The 20,488-nt window shown below is 55.8% G+C and overlaps 1 protein-coding gene across 1 annotated transcript; it reads left to right on the top strand.

Moving 5' to 3' along the window:
- Positions 1-14,593: 14,593 nt before the first annotated feature.
- EMILIN3 (elastin microfibril interfacer 3) lies at positions 14,594-20,488 on the top strand. The gene is made up of 4 exons (XM_070381750.1): positions 14,594-15,012; positions 16,383-16,505; positions 17,585-17,808; positions 18,078-20,488. The coding sequence occupies exons 1-4, from the start codon at positions 14,846-14,848 to the stop codon at positions 19,862-19,864; spliced, it is 2,301 nt and encodes a 766-aa protein (XP_070237851.1). The 5' UTR covers positions 14,594-14,845; the 3' UTR covers positions 19,865-20,488.

Genomic DNA, 20,488 nt, shown 5'->3' with positions numbered 1-20,488 from the left:
TTATCTCAGTGAATGTAGACAAATCCGTTCAGAATGCAATTCACCTGTTCGGTTAATAACACAACTTTTGGTGTCAGGGTCTTTGGGTTTGAGTCCGACTTGCTGTGTGACTTTGGGCAAATCACTGAACCTCTCTGAGCCTCGCTTTATTCACCCAAGAAATGCGGCTAATGATCTGTCCCTAAGTGTTGCTTGAAGACTGAACAAACTAACGAGTTCAGGGTGTTCCCAGTGGCTAGAAGGCTTAAGGACTCAGGAAGTGTTCCTTCTTTGTCCCATCCAGCTGCCATCAGAGCCAGAACTCTCCCATGGTAGCGCAGCAGAAGTAGATTTCTAGGTCACAAAGGGTAGAAAATGAGCTTCCTGCAGTGCCATATATGATAGCTGAGACCCAGGAGCAGGGTGGTGAAGACCATGTCAAATCAGCAAGCTGCCAGGATCGATTCAGCTGATGCAATCACTCCAGGAGTGATGCTTTCGGAGTTTCATAAAACACACTCTCAATTATGGGATCCAAAGTGCTTCCAGTCCACACAAGTCTTACACATGTTTGGCCATTTCTATTTCTTATTTTGTTCCCTCTGAATGGAGCAGTTCAAAAATATGTTTCACTTGGTTACGATTCTTTCTAGGAAAGTGTAAATTTAAATCTGATAATCTAGAAACCCATCGTTTATAACAGATTTTAATTGAATATTTTCCTTCTGACCCAGCAGGAGACATGCATAATCCAAAAGGCCGTCATTTTCCTTCATTTCAGAAGTTCTTTTTCCTCCTGAAAAAAATTATTTTTCAACTTTAAAATCCTCAGGAATTATTTTTTGGCATAATTTATCCACTCTGTCCCAAGTGGTTTTGAAATGTTCATAATTCCTCTCAGATGATGATCTTTTTTTGGCTTTTAAAGACAAAGAAAACATCTATGGTTTCACTTTGAAGCTCTTGAGAAAAAGTTCCTGGGACGCTTACCATGTGGTAAAGAAATTGTAAATAAGAAAGATAAATTCAGATTTGGAAACAGGGCTATCAGTTCGACCCACCAATCACCTGCAGGACTAAAAGGATCATTTACTATAACTTCCCGTGGCTTAACGGTATCTCAGTGTTGTCTATTACCCAGCATCACTGCAGGTGTGTTAAAGAAACCCTGATCCTCATGCACGTTTCATTGGTACCCTGCTCCCAAAGATTTGGAAAACTTTTTTGTTAGACGCATGCTTTTGGGCCAAAAACAGGACTGAGAACCTGTTAGCCTTTCCTTTCCTCACAAAACTTCACTATCACCAGACCCCACCCCCCTAAATATACAGAACAACCAAACCTCTTTCCATATCAGTCAATATCTACAGTCAGATGTGCTCTCATAGACCTCATAGTGCATTTTATTCAAGTCAGTTCCACTCAGTTGCCTTTTTTTTTTTTTCTGATATATTTTTATAACCCTGCACAAGATGATTGATCCCAGTCATCTCTTCAACAGCCTTGAAACCCGAGAACCTCTCTTTAATTAAACCTCCTGGATTATAACCTTCCTTCCCAACACCAAATGTGCTACTACGGCAGAGCTCAAGGTCAGCCGGCAGCCAGGCCTGGCCTGTTGGGCAGGGCCACTGCCCTAAGAGGGCTGGCTCCCTCCAGGTTGGATGGTAGGACGCACAGCAGAGAGAGCCTGGGGTGAGAGTCAGGTCTGCTGGGTTCCAGGAGAGGGCTTGGCTCAGGGATCCATCAGAGAGCCGGGGCCAGCAGCCTTGGGTGGTCCTGCAGAATTCCTCCCTGTCCCTGGTGGCACAGATCCCCCCTCCTGGGGCAACCACAAAGCGTAGTCCGGCTATCTGTTGGATCCCAGCCCCAGGGGTGATTAGATTGTTGGCAAGGGGATAAACTTCCTTCCTGGTACAGCTTTAGCAACATCCCGTCCGTTTTGGTATGTTGTGTTTTCATTTTTGTTAGTCTCAAGATATTTTTTAAAATTCCCTTTTGATTTCCTATTTGACCCAACAGTTGTTCAAGAATGTGTTGTTTAGTTTCCGCTTATTAGTGAGTTTTTGTTTTCTTACTGTTACTAAATTCTAGTTTCATTTCATTGTGGTCGGAAAAGACACTTAGGATTATTTCAGATGAATGGATAAAGAAAATATGGTCTGTTCATACCATGGAATATCATGCAGTCTTTAAAAAGAGAAGGAAATGTTGCAATTTGAGACTTGGCTGAACCTGGTGACACAAGCCAGACAGAGAAAGACAAATACAGTATGATCTCACTTATATGTGGAATCTGAAAAAGTTGAACTTAGAAAAGCAGAGAATAGGATTGTGGTTGCCATGGGCTTTGGGAAGATCCGCTGGAGAAGGGATAGGCTACCTGCTCCAGTATTCTTGGGCTTCCCTTGTGGCTCAGCTGGTAAAGAATCTGCCTGCCATGTGGGAGACCTGGGTTAGTTCCCCGGGTCCGGAAGATCCCCTGGAGAAGGGAAAGGCTACCAGCTCCAGCACTCTGGCCCAGAGAATTCCATGGACTGTATAGTCCATGGGGTCACAAAGAGTCGGACACAACTGAGCGACTTTCACTTTCACTGCCATGGGCTGGAGGGCAAAGGGAAGATGTTGGCGGAGGGGTGCACAGTTTCAGTTATGCGGAACAACTGAATAAGTTCTGGAGACCAAATGACAGAAATATTAATATAATGAATAATACTTCATTATGTACTTGAAATACACTGAGTTGCTCTTTTTTTAATAGTGTTATTTCTTTCGTTTATTTTTGGCTGTGCTGGGTCTTCGCTGCTGTGCAGGCTTTTCTCTAGTCTCGGTGCGTGGGCTTCTTATTGGGCTAGCTTCTCCTGCAGCAGAGCACAGGCTCAACAGTTGCAGGTGTGGGCTTTGTTGCTCCGAGGCACATGGGATCTTCCCTGATCAGGGATCCTGTATTGGCAGGCGGATTCTTTACCACTGAGCCACCAGGGAAGCCCAGAGAGTCATTCTTAAGTGTTCTCGCCACCACCGCCATCAAAAAGCTATGTGAGCTGATGAATGTGTTAATTAGCTTGATTGTGATCATTGTTTCACAAGGAATTTATATATCAAAACATCACGCTGTACACCTTAACTATACATAGTTTTTATCTATCGATTATATCTCAATAAAGCTGGGGAAGATGTGGAACTTAATAAAATGTATATTGAAGTTCGGGGTTGAGGGGAGACAAATGGAAAACAGTAAGCACGCAAAGGAAACCAACAGCCAGGAGTAAGAGCCTGCAATTCACTCAGAACCACTGGAGAGTCAAGCCACAACTGAACAGCAACAGGAAGAAAAAAAACAATGCAAGCATTAAAAAAAAAAATCAAATGTGGAAGAAAATACTTTCCTGAAGTAAGAAACATGATTTTAAATTTCAAATGAATTGGAGGAGAGGATGGAGACCTGGGAAATCGAATGGAAGAGAGAATGCAAAACGCAAAGCAAAAATAGCATCAGAAAGCATGCAAGGAAAACCCAAGCCCTTGGCGGAGGAAGACCCAGGAGACATCATATGGGAATAATACAAAGCCTAGAAGGAAAAAAGCAACACATGGAGGAGAAGCCATAATTTTAAAACGAGAAAGAAATTTTTCCGTGGTTTGAAGAAAGACTTGGGTTTGAAAGGGCTCATGGAGTTCCAGGCAAGAATGATGGAAAAAATCAGACATCTAGGCATTGCCTGGGAAGATTCCTGAATTCCATGATTAAAAGGAAAACTCTTACAAGCTTCCTAAATGAGAGACCGAGTTAAGCGAGTCGGCCTGAAACCACACACATGTCAAGTTAGAGAAGAGAAAAGCGTCCTCTGCCAGTCGAGGTGCCCTTCACATACCCGAAACAGAAGTTCAAAAGCCCAGAGACTCTCTCCGGGCCCCATGGAAAATGCCCATGAAAGGAATCTAATCAAGTAATAAAGGACTCAGTTTGGAGACAAGGGAAATGAAGAAAAGAGGCAGCCATCCATGGTAGCCAAGAACCCACAGTTTCTGTACGGTTAGCTCCAATGGGTCATGATAGATAAGACAGTATTTGTAACATAAGCACTAAATAATTAAAAAAATAATAACAGAAGAGAGATGTGATAAGACCTAATGCTAGTGTGCAAGTAAAACTACTAAATTATCTTGGCATAAAGTAGGAGTTGAGGAGAGGGGAAAGGGCCAGCAAAAGCATTTCAAATATTTCCTATTGGGTGGAGGAGAAGGAAAGGAAAAGAGACCCTGGGTGGGAGGAATTGATTGATAGTTCGTTGACACATCATAGAAAGTGGTTTTGTTTGTTTGTTTTTTATGAAAACCAGAAAAGGAAAAGTCAGCTCCATGGAAGGTAACATATAGTAAAGCTTCCAAAATGAGAAGGCAAAAGAGGAAAGACCAGCATCTCTTGTCAATTGTTCCATCCTTTCCTTTTTTTTAAAATTAAAAAAAAATTTTTTATTATGGAAACTTCTAAACACACACTACAAGAGACGGAATAAGACACGGACTCTCTGTGGACCTACTCCCGGGTTCAATCCTCTTTTTTTTAAGCTGGGGAAATACTGATTGTCACAGACCCTGCAACATTTCAGTTCTTAATTTTCCCAGCAATTGACTTAGAATTTGCACACTCTTGTAGAAACTGGTGCTCCTCTTTACTGATCAAAAGATTTTTTTTCTCCTTGAATTCTTATTCTGATCTCCAACGATTCCAAAAATACACCATCTGAACAAGACAAGGCACAGTCTTTTCTGGTAAACATTTTAGCTTCTCCAAGATTGACTTTTTTATGGCTAACAACTGGCAAATACAAAATGCTTAATCTTTCTGATTACCAAGACTCTTGAAAATCCTGCAGTTTGCACAAAACTTATGGATTTTTTTTTGGACAGGCTCTATCAAGCAGTGTTTACCTTCATGAACTAAATAAGTGTCACTGGGCTTCGAATGGTATTAATACCCTGATTTTGATGCCAGGTGTTAATGATTCTGGAAAGTTCCATATCATCACTCAGCTCCCTGGATAACCTCTAGATCCTTGGTGGAAAATGACAACAGAGTGTTCACGGATGTGTGTGCTTAGTCGCTCAGTCGTGTCCAACTCTTGCGACCCCGTGGACTATAGCCCACCAGGCACCTCTGTCCATGGGGATTCTCCAGGCAAGAATACTGGACATAAATAATCACAATTACTAAGAAAGGAGGGGCTTCCCAGGTGGTGCTAGTGGTAAAGAATCTGCTTGCTAATGCAGGAGAGGCAGGAGACCTGGGTTCGATCCCTGGGTTGGGAAGATTCCCTGCAGAAGGCCATGGCAACCCACTCCACTATTCTTGCCTGGAGAATCCCATGGACAGAGGAGCCTGGCAGGCCACAGTCCATGGGGTCTCAGAGTCAGACGTGACGGAAGTGACTTAGCACATGCACACGAAGACAGAAACCACAGCCAACTTTGGTCAAGATGTTGAAAACTTAAGAAGAAAAAAACGTTTGCAAGTGAAGAGATAGACGTCAGGCAGGTGGACAGACTGGGGACACCAGTCAGGTAGGGACCTGAATTCCATGATTCCTGAATTCCATGATTAAATGGACCACTGAAAGGCCTGCACCAGTTGGGTTGTTCCAAAATGTTCATATTTTCCTTTGTTTTTTTTCTTTTCTTTTGCATTGAAAACGTGTGATTTTTTTTTCTTTTTACATTGCCACAAAACAAATAGCAGAGCTGTGTTAATAATTTTCACGTCTGGTTTCAGATTGTTTTTCACACTGCCATCATGCTTCTGCTGATCGTACAGTCGCTTTCCCTGGGAGACTGGCTGAGGGAGTGCCCAGTCCTGATGCCCTCGGGTCCCCTCCCCCGCCCCGCCCCCAGATCATCACAAACAGCCTGGGATGACCCCAGTAAGCTACAGTTTGACCCCTGCCCTCCAGCCCTCCTGGTAAAGAATCCACCTGCAATGCAGGAGGCTCGAGTTTGATCTCTGGGTCGGGAAGATCCCCTGGAGAAAGGAATGGCAACCCTCTCCAGTCTTCTTGCCTGGAGAATCCCAGGGACAGAGGAGCCTGGCAGGCTACAGTCCATGGGGTCGCCAGAGGAGGATGTGGCTGCGCGACTAACACTGTTACTGCTGCTTCTACCCTCCATGGAGGGCTTGGTCAGTGGAGAGTCACGGGGCCTGGCAGCCCCTGCACACCTTCTGCACTTCTCCTTGGCCCTCTCTGAACATCCCTCCGTCCTCACCCCAAATCCCAGCAGACAAATCCCCAGTGGCAACCTCCCTTGCCATTTAGCACAAGCCCCTTCTTGGCTCCCCTTCCATTGTACCTGTAGGTGCCTTGCTTCTTACGTCTTCCCACCCATGTGGAAGGATGGAACATTTTTCTCTCCCATCCTCCTCCCTTTGACCTGGGTCCTGTGCCTTCAGGGGTCTTGCTTTCCTCTCTCCACACCTCCAAACTCTCCCTCTTCCTGGCTCCTTCCTCTCGCCTGGTAGCATGCCCAGTTCTTCCTGCTCAGAACCCCCAGCCTTCTCAGGACCTTCTCTGGACTGAATTCCTCCGCTTATTTATTTATTTGCCTGCCTCAGGTCTTAGTTGCCTCTTGTGGGATCTTTTGTTGTGGCTCATGGGCTCAGTTGTCCTGAGGCATGTGGGATCTTAGTTCCCCAGGGATCAAACCCATGTCCCTTACATTATAAGGCTGATTATTAACCACTGGACCACCAGGAATGTCTCTGAATTCATCTGCTTTTCTGTGCCCCTCATTCTCCTTCTGCTTCCCAAGTGACTCAGTGGTACAGAATCCGCCTGCCAAGGCAGGAGCCTCAGGAGATGCAGGTTCAACCCCTGGGTCAGGAAGATCCCCTGGAGGAGGAAATGGCAACCCACTCCAGTATTCTTACTGATAATCCCACGGACAGAGGAGCCTGGCGGGCTACAGTCCACGGGGTTGCTAAGAGTCAGACACAACTGAGCGACTGAGCACTTAGGCACACACACCCTCCTTCCACCAAGTCACCCCTTCACCCTGTTTCAGCCCAACTCGGTCCAGGCCAAGGGCCCCACCTGCTCCCTCACTTGGTCAGGAAATCCAGCTCCTCACTTGGACTTCTCTGAGTCTCCTTCTGGGAGGTGCCAGGCTTGTGGAACAAGGGGAGGCTGAGGGCCTCAGCCAGCTGCCTGGGTAGAACCCTCCACAACCTCAGACCTGGTGCCCCCTCCCACATGTCTGGGAGGAATGAGGTCCCCAGGACCACAGATTGGCCATTTCTTGGTGGGTCCCACAGGAATCCTAGACACCAGTGGACTGGTGTGGGGGGTGGGCCTCTGACCTTGCCCTAGAGGCCCACACCAAGAACTCAACCCCCACCATAGCGGGGAAGGGGCAGTGCACAAATGGGACACCAATCTCCTCCAGGGCAGCTGCAGGCACCCCTGATTCAATGTGAATACCCTCCACACTCGCGTTTCCTCTCTTTCCTTGTCACAGCACAAAGGACCCCGGAGCTGGAAACCTGGGGTCATCTGGAGCCCCTTAAAAGTCACCGAGGCTCCCCAGTTCCTCTTCTCATCTTCCAAGACGCTTTCCACTCCCATCTGCTGTTCCGGCTGCACCCTTGGCACCAACCCAGCCCGATGCCCTGCCCCCTCTCATCACCCATGGGCAGGAAGGGGACAGGGAGGACTCCATGGCCGGTAGCTGAGGGGACAGAGGGCGGCAGGGGAGGAGGAGGAGGTGCAAGGGAAGGGGCCTACCATTGCAGAGGCGCTCAGTGATGGTTGGATAATGCAGGCAGTGATGACACGCAGCAGGTGGGGGAAGGGTGCCCTAATCCCAGCACAGCCCCCTGGGGCCGGGGAGGGGACAGAGGGATAAAGTCCCACCGTGGGAGCCTCCTGCCCGGCCTTTCCCAAAGGAACTGGGGCTGCCGGCCAACACCAGTGCAGCCAGGAATGTGGGAACCCCTGTCTGCAGAGGCTTGACCTGGGAAAGGCCCCCCTGGTCCCATGGTGGGTGGCAAGAGCAGGTGGGTGGGCCACGCTGTCTGGGGGTCAGAGAGGTCAGACCCTGGCTGGAAGCCCTTTGAATAGATGCCAGATGCACTGTCTAGCTCTGAGTGTTAAATGGACAGGAAGACAGAGCTTGGGACCCCGCCAGGGTGCAGACCCATGACTCTGACCTTGACCCTGACCCATCTCTCCAGCCAGCTCTTGGAAGCCCGGCAACTCTCCCTTCAAACGCCTGTCCTCTCTCGTCCTCAGCATCTCTTGCCTGGGCCACGAGCTTCCCCAGGGCACCCTCCTCTTGGCTACAGCGGGACCCGTGGTTCATCCATTCAGCACACCCAGGCAGGAGGTGGCCCCTTGCATCAAGGACTGTCTCCCAGGAGGGGAGCTCGATGCAGACAGACAATGACCGTGGAAGTGGCTGGGGGGAGCGGACCCACAGCGTGAAGACTGCGTGACCCCCCGCACCGCCCCAAAGTCCTCAGCCTGGCCCTGGCCCTCCTCATTCCAGAAACATCCCCCTGCCCCGAGAGCTCCACTCTCACTGGAGCACATCCCCTACCAGGGTTCTCTTGCCCTCCTCTCCTTCCCCAAGTCCCTTTCCCGATCCCTTCTGGGGCTTCTCCTAGTTCCCAGCCACCTCTGCCTCCCAGTCTGGGTGCCCTGAGCACAGAGTTTGGGGCCCACCTGTCTGCTTCCAGCAGGAAGTGGGTGCGCAGCAGATGGCCCGGAGAATTAAGGAATTAAGGCAGAGCGGGTCTGAGATCAGGGCAGTGTCTGGGTAGAGGTCAGGTTCTGCCTATCCAAGCGTGAGTTTCCCATGGCAACGACCACCCCTCCCATCCCCCTGCCTGGTGAGGGTAGCCCCCTCCTCCCTGGCCTGGCTCTGCACCCGTCCACCCACGCCTGCCTCCTCTGTCACCAGCGGTAATCCTGTGTGGTTTTTACTCTGGTGCCCCTGAAAAGAGGGGAGAGGAAAGGAGGCGAGTCCTTCCCAGGGCCTTGCACCCAGCCCTCCTGTGGGAGCAGCTCCCAGGCTGCCGGCTGGAACTGGGCTAGCTGGCCACCCACTCGCGTCAGCACCCACCTTCTCGGGGGCTCCTGCTTGGGCCACGCCGGCTGTTGCTGCCCAGTGGCCAGCACGGGGAAGGCAGACCCTTGCCCAGGACAGCTCATTACATTCTCCACTCTCCCCACACTTGACCACACGTGGTCACCCAGCCCCGTCAGGATGCATTGGCTGACATTTTGTCTGCCTGGCACCTTCTAGAATCTTCCCTACACCCATAGTCTGCATAGCAGCTACCAAGACCTGTCAGCTCTGTCCTGAAGACCTCTGGGAGTCACCCCTGCCCCGACCCAACGCCCCTCCCTATCCTTGTTAACCTGCTGCTTGAATGTTGCAGGCACTGCCTCCCTGGCCCCCCGCCTACTCTGAGCAGTGGCAGCAAAGGCGTTTTTTTTGGAGACAGGTCTGTATGTGTCGTTCCCCTGCTGTAAAGTCCAGACTCCTCAGGGGACATCCAGGACCCTTCTGTTCTGGCCCCTGCCAGTCTCTCTTGGGGCCCGCCCCCCCCCGCTAGTTGGAGCTCTGCAGGGCTCCCCAAACCCACAGGCTGTCCCCACCCCTTGCACATGCTTCTCCCCACAGGTGAACTCTAGAGGCGCCTGCATGGGGAGACGTCTCTGAGCCTTTCTCCCAACTCCGGTCACCTCTTCCTCTGTGACCTCTCCCCCACTGGCCTCCCCGTGATCCTTGATATAATGAGTGTCCTGTTCATTATCCCTCTTGGGTTGCAGGGCTCTCTCCCCGTCTCGGATGAGGTTTCTCAGAAGCAGAGATGGAAACAGGGATTTAGCAACATGCGATTGATGGAGAGACGGCTCTCAGGAGAAACACATACTAGAGGAGGAAAGCAGGAAGGGACAGAGCAAGAAGGGGTCTCAGAAGAGCCTGATGTGGCCTGCCTGGATAGGGGGTGGGCTCTGGGGTATAATAGCCACACTGCTAGGCTGTCCCATTGGAGTGAGGAGGCCCGTGGCTGCATCCTCGTATCAGGCAGTCATTGGCTGTGGGATGGGAGGGGTTGACACTCCCCAGGGGACGCCCCTTTCATCAGAGAATAATCCACAAGGAGGGGCAGCTGTGGGCATTAGGCATTGGCAGCAGGGGTTGGGGGGGTGGGCACTGGCTGGGTACCGGGGGTCTGGCAGGTACCACCAGCATCCACCACACCCCCTGTCAAGTGGGACCTTTGATAGACTCTGAATAAATGAGGAGTATGTGCATTCTTGATCCATCTGGCTCTGACCTTCTCCAAGCCCACAGCTGCGATGCTGTCCTTGAATGTCCCCACATTTCACTGAGTGAAAGAAGCCCAGACGTCCACCACCCAGGGAAGGACTCTGAGCTCGGCCCCAGGTGTCTCTTATGCGTCTGGCTGTGCAGACAGAATCTTTGGTCAGTGTTCTCAATGAGTCCTTGCAGTCAACCATTTTACAGATGGGAAGACAGAGGCTCGGAGGGGTGAACTGACACCGTGAAGGTTATGGAACTTGTGCTTGGAGGTCTGATCGACCCTCTGTCTGGTTCCTTCCCCCAGGTGTGCGCAGGGCCATGGAGCTGAGTCCCTCCCGTCCACCACAAGAGACTAGCAAAGTCCTGGGTCACCTCTGAGCTCCACAGCCTGGCTCAGCTAAACTCAGGGTCCCCAAGGGCCACATCTGGCATTTGCAATGGTTGGGAGGCCCACGCATGTATTTTGCATATGATTTACATAATATTTGCATCTGGTTTGCATGTGTCCCTGCTGAGGACCCATCAGCACTGCACAATTTTTAAGTTGCTTCTAGGTAATTCTCAGAAGTCCGTCACCTGGGCTTTACAGAGTCTGGTTTCCTTAATCTCTGGACTGTCTCTCAGACTCTCACCTTAGGGCTGCACGCCAACCCACCCCAGGTCTCGGAGAGGTCACACTTCTGCCCAGCCAGAAGGAGGCACTCCCAACCCTTGCCACTGAAACATGTATGCACTTGACAGCAACCCCTACTGATGGTGTGGGTGCCATCAAAATGCCAACTGGGCTTGGAGTGCATTGATGTTTACATTGATGAGAGAGCTGGACCTAGGCAGAGCCTTGCTACAAAGGTACCCCATGTGCAGGGAAGCTGAGCTGTGTCAGGAGGCTGAAGGTCCGGGGGTGCACTTCTCCCAGGGGCAGGGGCTCATCTGTGATGGGAAGGGCTTGTGTCAGACAGCCAGCAAGTTTCAGTCCTATTTCTGTCTCTTTCAGGGGAGTTATGGGGTTAGCCAAAAACTCATTTGGGTTTTTGTGTAGCATCTTATGGAAAACCCCATACGAACCTTTTAGCCAACCCAACACATTCCAGAAAGCTTTATGAGGCTTTCAAGGAGCTTATTTGGTGGGGTCTCAATAAAAAAAAGTGGGGAGCATGTCCTGGGGCAGGTGGATGGAGCCCAAAAAGGGGAGAGGAACTGCCTCAGATTCTGAGATTTGCGTGGAGGCAGGCAAGGGATGCCAAGCACCCACAGAACTCTGTGTGAAGAGACGCTATCTGTCAGGCTGCAGCTTCAGAATGGCTGGGATCTGTTCTCTCGTTCTCTCGTCTTCTCTGCTCCCAGGAGCCCGTTCTTCCTTCTGCCCCAGGGAGCCCACGGAGGAAGGAGGGGAAACTGCGGGAGTCTGGTAGACGTGCCCACTCGTGATCGCCCCCTGGACCTTCAATGCAAGACTACACACGTTCCTCTCCAGGTTTATCTTGTCATCCTGATGGCATCCTTATTCTTCTGAAGAGATGACCCATCTGTCATCAGGGGCTAATGAAAGTTGGCAAAAATCTGCTTCCGTCCACATGTCTGGAGGTGGACTCGGGTAGACAGGGTGCATCAGGATGTGGCCGAGCACGTCCCAGGCAACAGAAAGCCTGATTCTGTGTGGCGCCTCCGCCCGCCTGCACCCAGGTGTGGAAACTCCAGTCGGAGTGGGGGCGGACAAGACCAGACTGTCTGCCTTCCTCCCTGGCCTCTGGCCTCCCTAGGCTTCCTGTCTGGCAGATGTAAAGGGGCCCCCTCACATTCAGGGGAGACCCCAGCCTTGGCTGGGTACAGCCAAGACCCTGAACATCTCCCCACCCATGTCCTCCCGGCCTTTCAGAATGCAGCCCCAGTGCTGGCTCCGAAACCAGTCCAGTTCATTAGAGAGGAAGCGTGGTGTTTGATATCAGCCACCTGGGGAAGGGGGAAGCAGGGTTCCTTCTGTCCTTTCAGCCCTGTGTTATGAAGGCTTTTCTGAGTTCAGACAAGGTCTACCTCATCCCTCTGAGTTGCAGATCCCACATCTGGGCTGGGGGAGGGAGTGAGGAAGAGGGTGGGACCCCTTGGAAAAGGACCACAGCTTTGGAGCCAGGGAGGTAGGGAGTTTTTCCCAGAGCCAGATAGGCAGTGCTGCCAGGCAGTCAGAACCCAGACTAGAGTTCTGCTCATCTCCCACTCAGATGTCTTTCACTTTCTGTGAAGTGGACATTTGGTGGCTACAAGATCAAGATCGTATTATGGATCCCATGTATCTTGCCCAGCAGCATGGACATCTTTGCTAAAGGCTGGAGTACCTTCGTTGGATTTGTGGTGGAAGATGAAAGGCTGTCTCAGACAGGCATCATTTGCTAGGAGCAGGAACCCACTGAAGCGGGTTCAAGTTGAGGTGGGTTATTGGAAGCAGACGGGGAAGCCTGTCACAATAGCAGCTCACCTCATTTCTTCCTGAGTACGCAGCCGCTCCACTCCACCCCATTCTTCTGCAAACTCTCCACCTCAGCTTCCCCGTAACTCCTGCCCAGCTACAGCTACAGGATGCCCTGGGCTCTCACTCCCCCTCAGGGACTCCACAGTGGGATGAATGGCATTCCCCCCGACCCCGAAACTCATGTCCATTTAGAAGCTTAGAATGAGACCTTATTTGGAAATAGGATCTTTGCAGATGTAAGTATTTAAGAGGCCAGACTGGATGCGACTGGGCACTAAACTCAATGACAGGTGTCCTCATAAGAAAATAGCAGCTAGAGACACAGAGAGACAAAGGCCATGTGAAGAAGGCCATGCGGAGACACAGAGAGAAGGCCACAGGAAAGAGCAGACGCTGAGAGATGCAGCCACAAGCCAAAGGTGGCAAGGATGCCAGGAGCCATCAGAAGCTGCAGGAGGTAAGAAAGCACGCTTCCCTGTGGCCCTGCTGACGCCTTGACTTTGGACTTCTAGCCTCTAGGATGGTGGGAGAACAACTTTCTGTTCTTTGAAGACACTTAACCTCTGGTAATTCGTTACAGCAGCCCTGGGATACAAACAGAACCTCCACCTGGAAGCTGGATCGCCCTCAGCCTCTGTGTTTCATTCAATCTCAAAGCCCAGGAGAGAGAACAGTTGGCCTGCCTGGCTCGGGTATGTGCCGCCCCCCCAAACCACCCCACCCCACCCCAGACCCACAAGCTGGTATGGCTGGAAGAGGGCAGAGGCGCACATGTGGGCTTCAGAGCTGCCCTAGTCCAGCATCCTTGATAGCATCGCTTTTCCCAAAGGCTGTGAATTCACATCTCAAAGGTGAATTCACCTCTCCAGGTGTGCCTCAGAGTTCTGCATCTTCTGCACACTCACCTTTACTTGGGAAAAGGCAGAGATGGTGAGGATCACCTGGGTGGATGAAACAAAGCCAAGAATGAGTGGCACTCTGTTGGAAGACAGAATCAGGACTCAAAAGGCTTCTTGCAGCTTAGCAAGCCAACAAGATGATGATGAATGAGGATGACTGTCAAGGTCAACTCCTGAGTTCCAAGAGTCAATTTCACTAGGGAAATTTGGAGGAAGCCTAACAACAGCTCCTTGTGAGAAAGACCTAAAGGTTTTCTTTGAGTCCTCACTGGAAATGAGTCAGTGCTGCGGGCTAGAGGGCTAAGAGCACAAAGAGAAGCAGAGCATCTTTGGCTGGGCTGGAGGGGTGATGGGCATTTGGGACTTCCTGCAGCCAGAGACCTGAGAGATAAGAAAAGGAGCAGGACAGCCTGACCACCGGGCTGGGTTGCGGAGGCTTAGGGAGCAGAGAGGGTTTAAGATGCCCGGGGAGGGGTCAGCAGAGATATCAGATGTCCTGGGCACCTCGGGACAATGAGGCTTCAGGGAGGCAGAGCAAGCGAACAGGGCCGGTCTGGGGCCTATTCCAAGGAGGTGGCTACAGAGGTGTTGCTGGCGCGTCCCCAAACACGGTCATCTCGTCTTTAGAGCCCTGGACCGAGGGCTTTGAAGGGTGCGCATGGGCTTTGAAGACGAGTGTGTTCCGCGGGTGGACGGCTTTTAGCCCCGTGCCCAGGCCGGTCCCAGGGGTCTGGCTCGACTTCTCACCGCCACCGGGTGCACGCGGACGACGACGGTGGCAGATGGGTGTGTTTGGGGGGGTTCCCCCGGGGCGTCGACGACCTGCGCCCCTGCCACCCTGGGGCTGCTCCCTGCTTAACCTCTCGCTCGCGGGCGTCAGCCGGGAGCTGGGGCGGGGGGCTGGCGGCGGAGAGGGGGCAGGCGGAGGAGAGCGACGCGGCCCCAAGTTTATGCTAATCCGCACAGAGCCCGCCTCCCGCCTCCCCTCGGCGGCCCCAGGCGCGAGCAGCGCCGGCCACTCGGCGGGACGCAGCCGCCTCGAAGCGCCAGGCGCCCGGGCCAGCGAGCTCCGGGGGCCGCGACCGGCGGCGGGACCCGGACGGGCGAGCGGCGGGGCGGCGGGCGGACACCCGGCGGGGGCCCCGCGCGGGGCCAGGTGGAGACCCCGGGGGCCGCGATGGGCCGCCGCCGCCTGCCGGTCTGGCTGTGCGCCGTGGCGGCGCTGCTCTCGGGGGCGCAGGCCAAGGGCACCCCGCTCCTCACGCGGCCCGCGCCTCCGGGTGCTTCCCGCTACAGCCTCTACACGACGGGATGGCGCCCGCGGCTGCGCCCGGGGCCGCACAAGTAAGCGCGGGCCGCGCCGCGGGCGGGAAGCGGGAGGGCTGGGCCCCGGGCGGCGCTCCCACCTGCCCCGGGCCGCGCGCGCGGGGGCGCCGGGCACCCCAGGGCGAGCCCCCGCCCGGCCGGGCGCCCCACGCTCCGGGGGGCTGCGGGGCTGGTGAAGGAAAATAAGCCGAGGGGGCCTGGCGCGGCGGCTGGGGTCCTGGCAGTGCCCGCGGAAACCTTTCCAGCGAAGTAACATTTTCCAGCTGCGCTGTGTGCAGACTCCGGGCGCAGCGGACCAGGTGGAGGGAGCGGAGGGAGGGCGGACGGTCCGAGCGCGCGGAGCACGCGGGGCCACCCCCATCCCGCGCCGGGGCATCTCCTCTCTCCCGCTGCCCCGCCAGGTAGGAGATGGAGCCGTGCGCCCTGCGGCTCGCCCCCTCCCGCGGTCAGCCTGGACCCGCGCAGCCCTTGAGGAGCCCCCATGTGGCTGGGCCGCAGAGCTGGTCAGGGGCCCCCTGGGTCCTGGGCCTGCGTTGTGGCTCCAGAGCTCTATGGGGTCCAGTCCGCAGGTAGTTGGCATCTGCCAGGCAGCGGCCTCCCCTGCCACAGCGTCTGGTCTTGAGTAGTTTCAGGTGAGTTAGGAGCTAGCTGAATGTGAGCTCCCGCTGAGTTTGAGCGGTATTATAGGAGAAGCACAGCCAGCCAGCCCGTGACTGACACTCGGTAGGCCTGGACGCATCAGTGCTGGCTTCCTGGAGGAGGTGGTACGAAAAGTGATCTGAGAGCAGGGAACCAGGAGCTAAGATAGGAGCGGGAAAACTCCAAGGTGGGATGTATTTCCCCAGGAGTCAGTCAGGGGAGGAAAGGTGCGAAGTGTGGTCTCAAAGGCACCAAGTTGGGACCTCAGAAGCTTCAACGCCATGATAAGGAGCGAAGAGCCAGTGAAGGAATTGGAGAGGGGTGGGGAGTGTGGCATGGAAAACCCAGGGTGGGCCTCTTCCCCAGGCCAGAAGGGTGGCTGCACCAGGCACCTGGTTCAATATTGTACTTACATAGCCCGTGACCAATCCGACGGGGAGGCTGGGATCCGAGAAATCAGCAGTGGGCTGGACCCAAGACCAGGGCCCTGGATCCCAGAAATAAGGAGGGGCACAGAAGGGAATTCCCTGGTGGCCCAATGGTTAGCACTCAGTGCTCTCACTGCCCTGGCCCAGGTTTGATCAGTGGTCGGGGAACTACGATCCTCCAAGGTGGGACAAGAAAAAAAAGAGGCAGAGAGATGAGAGTCTGGTCTCTTGCTAAGGCCCGCAGTCGGGGAGGGGAGGAGGAGCAGCCTCAGGGGGCCTGGCACAGGCCAGGTATTCCAAGGATGCCCTTTTCCCCTGCAGGGCCCTCTGTGCGTACGTCGTGCACAGGAATGTGACCTGCGTCTTACAGGAGGGAGCGGAGAGCTACCTAAAGGCTGAATACCGGCAGTGCGGCTGGGGGCCCAAGTGCCCTGGGACAGTCACGTGAGTGCACCCCCAGTCTCACCCACTCAGGATCCCAGGGCACAAGCTCCAGGCCTGCCTTCAGCGGAGGGCAGCAGCCAGCTCCACCAGGGCTGCGACTCCTGGGATTCCAAAGGGCCTTCCCCTGTGCCCACACGGGCAGGGAACAGGGCAGGCTCAGGCTGGAGCCCACAGAGGGTCCCAGGGGAGCAGCAGCACAAGGCAGAGGGGGGTGGGGACAGAGGCGAGCAGAGAGTCACACTGGCAATGGCTGATTGCAGAGGGGGCCCGTGGGCAGACCCAGGGAAGGTGGCGCTGACCGTGGAGAAGGCAGGCCAGGGGTAAGATGCTGGGAGCCCAAGATCTGGGGCTTCAGCCAGATGGGTGGGCCGAGGATGTGCTGCACGCAGGTGTGACACACAGGTCTGTACTTGGAGATGTTCAAATGTGTGTCTGAAGACAGACCTGTTTGCTCCCGTGTATCAGTGGGTAAACAGGAGGGAGTCCCCATGGGGAGCACTCCTGCATCCCTGGGCCTCTCTGCTGTGCTCAGCATCAAAGGTGCCCTTCCGCCAGCCTCCCGGGCCAGAGCTGAATTCTGGGAGCAGGCCAGGGGGGAGGGGAAGGAAGTAAGAGGCCCCCCAGATAGGGAGTGGCCCCTAGGCAGTGTGACGGGCTGTCTGCCTCAGCTTCTCTGCCCTGCCTCTCACCTACCCAGAGGGGAGAGGCTGGATTTCGTCAGAAGTTTTCATGGTGCCGCCAAAGCCAGAGTTGGAATTTCCGATGGCAGAGTGAGCCAGAGGGGGTCCAAGTGGTCTGGGGAGTCTGGGGGCTAAATTCCCACTAGTTTTTGGCCCCAGCAAAACAGCGGGCGGGGCTTTGACCTGCCCCTTCCCTAAGGCATCTCGGAGCCTCTGGAAGGCCTGCTGCCACCCCTCTGCCTTGCTAGCACAGACAAGGGGGAGATCCTGGTGGGGCAGTGAAGCTGGGAGACGTCCAGCCTTTCTGCCAGAGTCTTGAGAGCGGCCCTGGGTCCCAGCAGGGGGCAGGGTCCCCTGCCCACGGACACAGAGCCCTGCCCTCTCCCGCCCCCGGCCCAGGTACCGCTCGGTGCTCAGACCCAGATACAAGGTGGGCTACAAGACGGTGACGGACCTTGCCTGGCGTTGTTGCCCTGGCCTCGCTGGAGAAGGCTGTCCCGAGCACCTCACGGACCACGGGGCCACACCACCTCAGCCGGAGCCTGAGACCCAGAGTCCCTCTGGGCAGGTGGGCCCGGGCCCCAGGCCCCTTCCTTCCAGCAGAGTGGCCCCAAGCCCCCATGGTGAGTCTGCCCACGGAGACCCCCACCAAGGTGATCAGGCTTCTGGGGACTGACCCAGGCTGGCGGAGCCCGAGCCGGGTGGGGGAGGGTGCATCTCACTCTGGGCATGAGGGCGAGCCCCCCAGAGCCCCCCTGCCACAGCTGTTGGCGGGGAGCCATGCCCAGCAAGGTCGGCTTAGAACAGAAAATCTCTCGGCATCTGGGCCATAGGACAAGCTGAGTGAGCCAGGCCAGTGATACTCCTGGGGTTCTCACCTCCTCTTTCCCAGGAAGGAAAGGCCCGGGGCTGTTTGGTGAACGGCTGGAACGCCTGGAGGGTGACGTCCAGCGCCTGGCACAAGCATATGGTACCCTCAGCGGCCTGGTGGCTAGGCGTGACGACCCCAGTAGGATGACTGGTGGACCCAGGGCTCCTGCCACCCCCGTGGGCTTTGGGGTCATCCCCGAGGGCTTCGTGAGCCCCCGAGACAGAGCTGGAAAACCGCTCAGCCCGCCCCTGGATGAGATCCTGAGCAAGGTGACCGAGGTGAGCAACACACTCCGGACCAAGGTGCAGCTGCTGGACAAAGTGCACGGGCTAGCCCTCGGCCACGAGGCTCACCTGCAGCGGCTGCGGGAGGCGCCCCCGTCCCCCCTCACCTCCCTGGCGCTGCTGGACGAGTACGTGGACCGACGGCTGCACCGGCTCTGGGGCAGCCTGCTGGACGGCTTCGAGCAGAAGCTGCAGGGCGTCCAGAGCGCGTGCGATCTGCATGTGCAGGAGGTGCGGCAGCAGTGTGAGGAGGGCCAAGCGGCCAGCCGGAGGCTGCACCAGAGCCTCGATGGCCGAGAGCTGGCCCTGCGCCGGGAGCTCTCACAGCTGGGTACCCGGCTGCAGGGCCTGAGTGTGGCTGGCGGGGGCAGCTGCTGCGGGCAGCTGGCCTTCATCAGGGCCCGCGTGGACAGCCTCGAGAGGAACCTGCAGGCTGTGATTGAGGCCCACCGGGGCCGCGGCGCCCCCGATGGGGATGACCTCACGCGGCTGTCTGCCGCCATGCTCGAGGGGGGCATGGATGGGCTGCTGGAGGGCGTGGAGACCGCCAACGGGACAGGGGGTGGAGCCGGGGGCTGCTGTCTGGGGATGGAGGAAGGGGGCTGGGGCTCGCGCGGCTTCCACACCACACTGGAAGAGCGTGTGCAGAGGCTGGAGGAACGCCTGGTGACGCTGGCCGGGGAGCTGAGCCACGACCGCGCCCCTCCAGGCAGGCCGGCTCGGCCCCTCGTGCAGACGGAGCTGGCCGTGCTGGAGCAGAGGCTGGTTTCGCTGGAGACCTCGTGTACCCCCGGCACCACCTCTGCCGTCCTGGACAAGCTCGGGGCCGAGGTGAAGGCCTGGCAGAGCCGGAGTGAGGCCCTCCTGCGCCAGGTGGCCAGCCACGCGGTCCTGCTCCAGCAGCTCAATGGCACCGTGGCTGAGGTCCAGGGGCAGCTGGCGGAAGCGACGGGCAGCTCTCTCCAAGGCGAGATCACCCTGCTCAAGGTCAACCTGAACTCTGTGAGCAAGTCGCTCACGGGCCTCAGCGACTCCGTCAGCCAGTATTCCGATGCCTTCTTGGCCGCCAACACGTCCCTGGATGAGCGGGAACGCAAGGTGGAGGCTGAGGTCCATGCCATCCAGGAGCAGGTCAGCAGCCAAGGCTCACGGCTTCGGGCCGATCACAGGCAGGTCCTGAGCCTGCGGGGGGAGCTGGAGCAGCTCAGGGCCAGCATGGCTGAGGTGGCTGGCGGGCTGAGTCGCTGCCAGGACACGGCCCAGGAGCTCCGGCACGCGGTGGGACACTTCGATCAGAGGGTGGCCCGAGTGGAAGGTGCCTGCAGGAGGCTGGGCCTGCTGGCTGCGGGCCTGGACAGCTTGCCAGCCGAGTCGCCGGGGCCCAGGGAGGGCCTGTGGGACCATGTGGACCAGCTGAATCGCACGCTGGGCCAGCACGCCAAGGACATCGCCCGCCTCCGGGATGATCTGCTGGACTGCCGTGCCCAGCTGGCTGATCGGGCGCGGCCAGGGCAGGCCAATTAGGTGGGCTGGCCAGGACCCAAACCCCCTCAGATCCTGCCAACCCTGGGGGCAGACCCTCCCCGCTGCCTCCGCCCCCACACACACCAGAGCCCAGCCTTGCCCAGCGGTGTCTCCCAGCCTCCCCTGGCCAGCGCGGATGCCATTTCGGTAAGGGTTTGAAGGAACAGTCTTGGTCCAGCTTCACCTGACTGTCCAGGCACCAAAACCCACCCTAGGTGTTGCACCAGCTGGACAATTCGGGATCACGGTCAAAGCTGATACTTCATGCCTCAAGGCCGGGGTGGCCCTGAGACCTCAGCATCTAGTCTGCAAAGTGTTCTGCAGACGCCCTGGCCGGCACCTGCGCACAGACCTCCAGGTCCCTGCTCAGACCACGGTCTCTGCGGCTCCCTTGGCTCAGTGACGACAGCTCCAGGCCCGCGGAGGCTTCTGGCCACCCTGTCCCTTTGGCTTCTCTTCTCGGCCATCTGGGCTCAGTTTCTTCAGGAAGGCGGTGCCCGTTGGCACGGTCCTCCTACCTGGCAGCTTCATGGATACTGTTTCTGAACCGAGGACTAGAGGTTTCCACCGCCCACCCCCTGGCTCCTTCAGGACAGAATGGAAACACAAGGACTCTGCAAGAGC

The sequence above is a fragment of the Bos mutus genome, chromosome 13 (genome assembly GCF_027580195.1).
Source record: "Bos mutus isolate GX-2022 chromosome 13, NWIPB_WYAK_1.1, whole genome shotgun sequence".
In the NCBI taxonomy this organism is placed as follows: domain Eukaryota; kingdom Metazoa; phylum Chordata; class Mammalia; order Artiodactyla; family Bovidae; genus Bos; species Bos mutus.
Note: the sequence above shows the minus strand (reverse complement) of the source record. Positions and strands in the feature narration are given on the sequence as shown.

What these genes read in the sequence shown, in the direction of transcription:
- EMILIN3 (XM_070381750.1), top strand. Translation starts at nt 14,846, where the DNA reads ATGGGCCGCCGCCGCCTGCCGGTCTGGCTGTGCGCCGTGGCGGCGCTG. An exon ending in CTGCGCCCGGGGCCGCACAA is followed by an intron (nt 15,013 to 16,382) that starts GTAAGCGCGGGC and finishes TTTCCCCTGCAG; the next exon opens with GGCCCTCTGTGCGTACGTCG. An exon ending in AAGTGCCCTGGGACAGTCAC is followed by an intron (nt 16,506 to 17,584) that starts GTGAGTGCACCC and finishes CCCCCGGCCCAG; the next exon opens with GTACCGCTCGGTGCTCAGAC.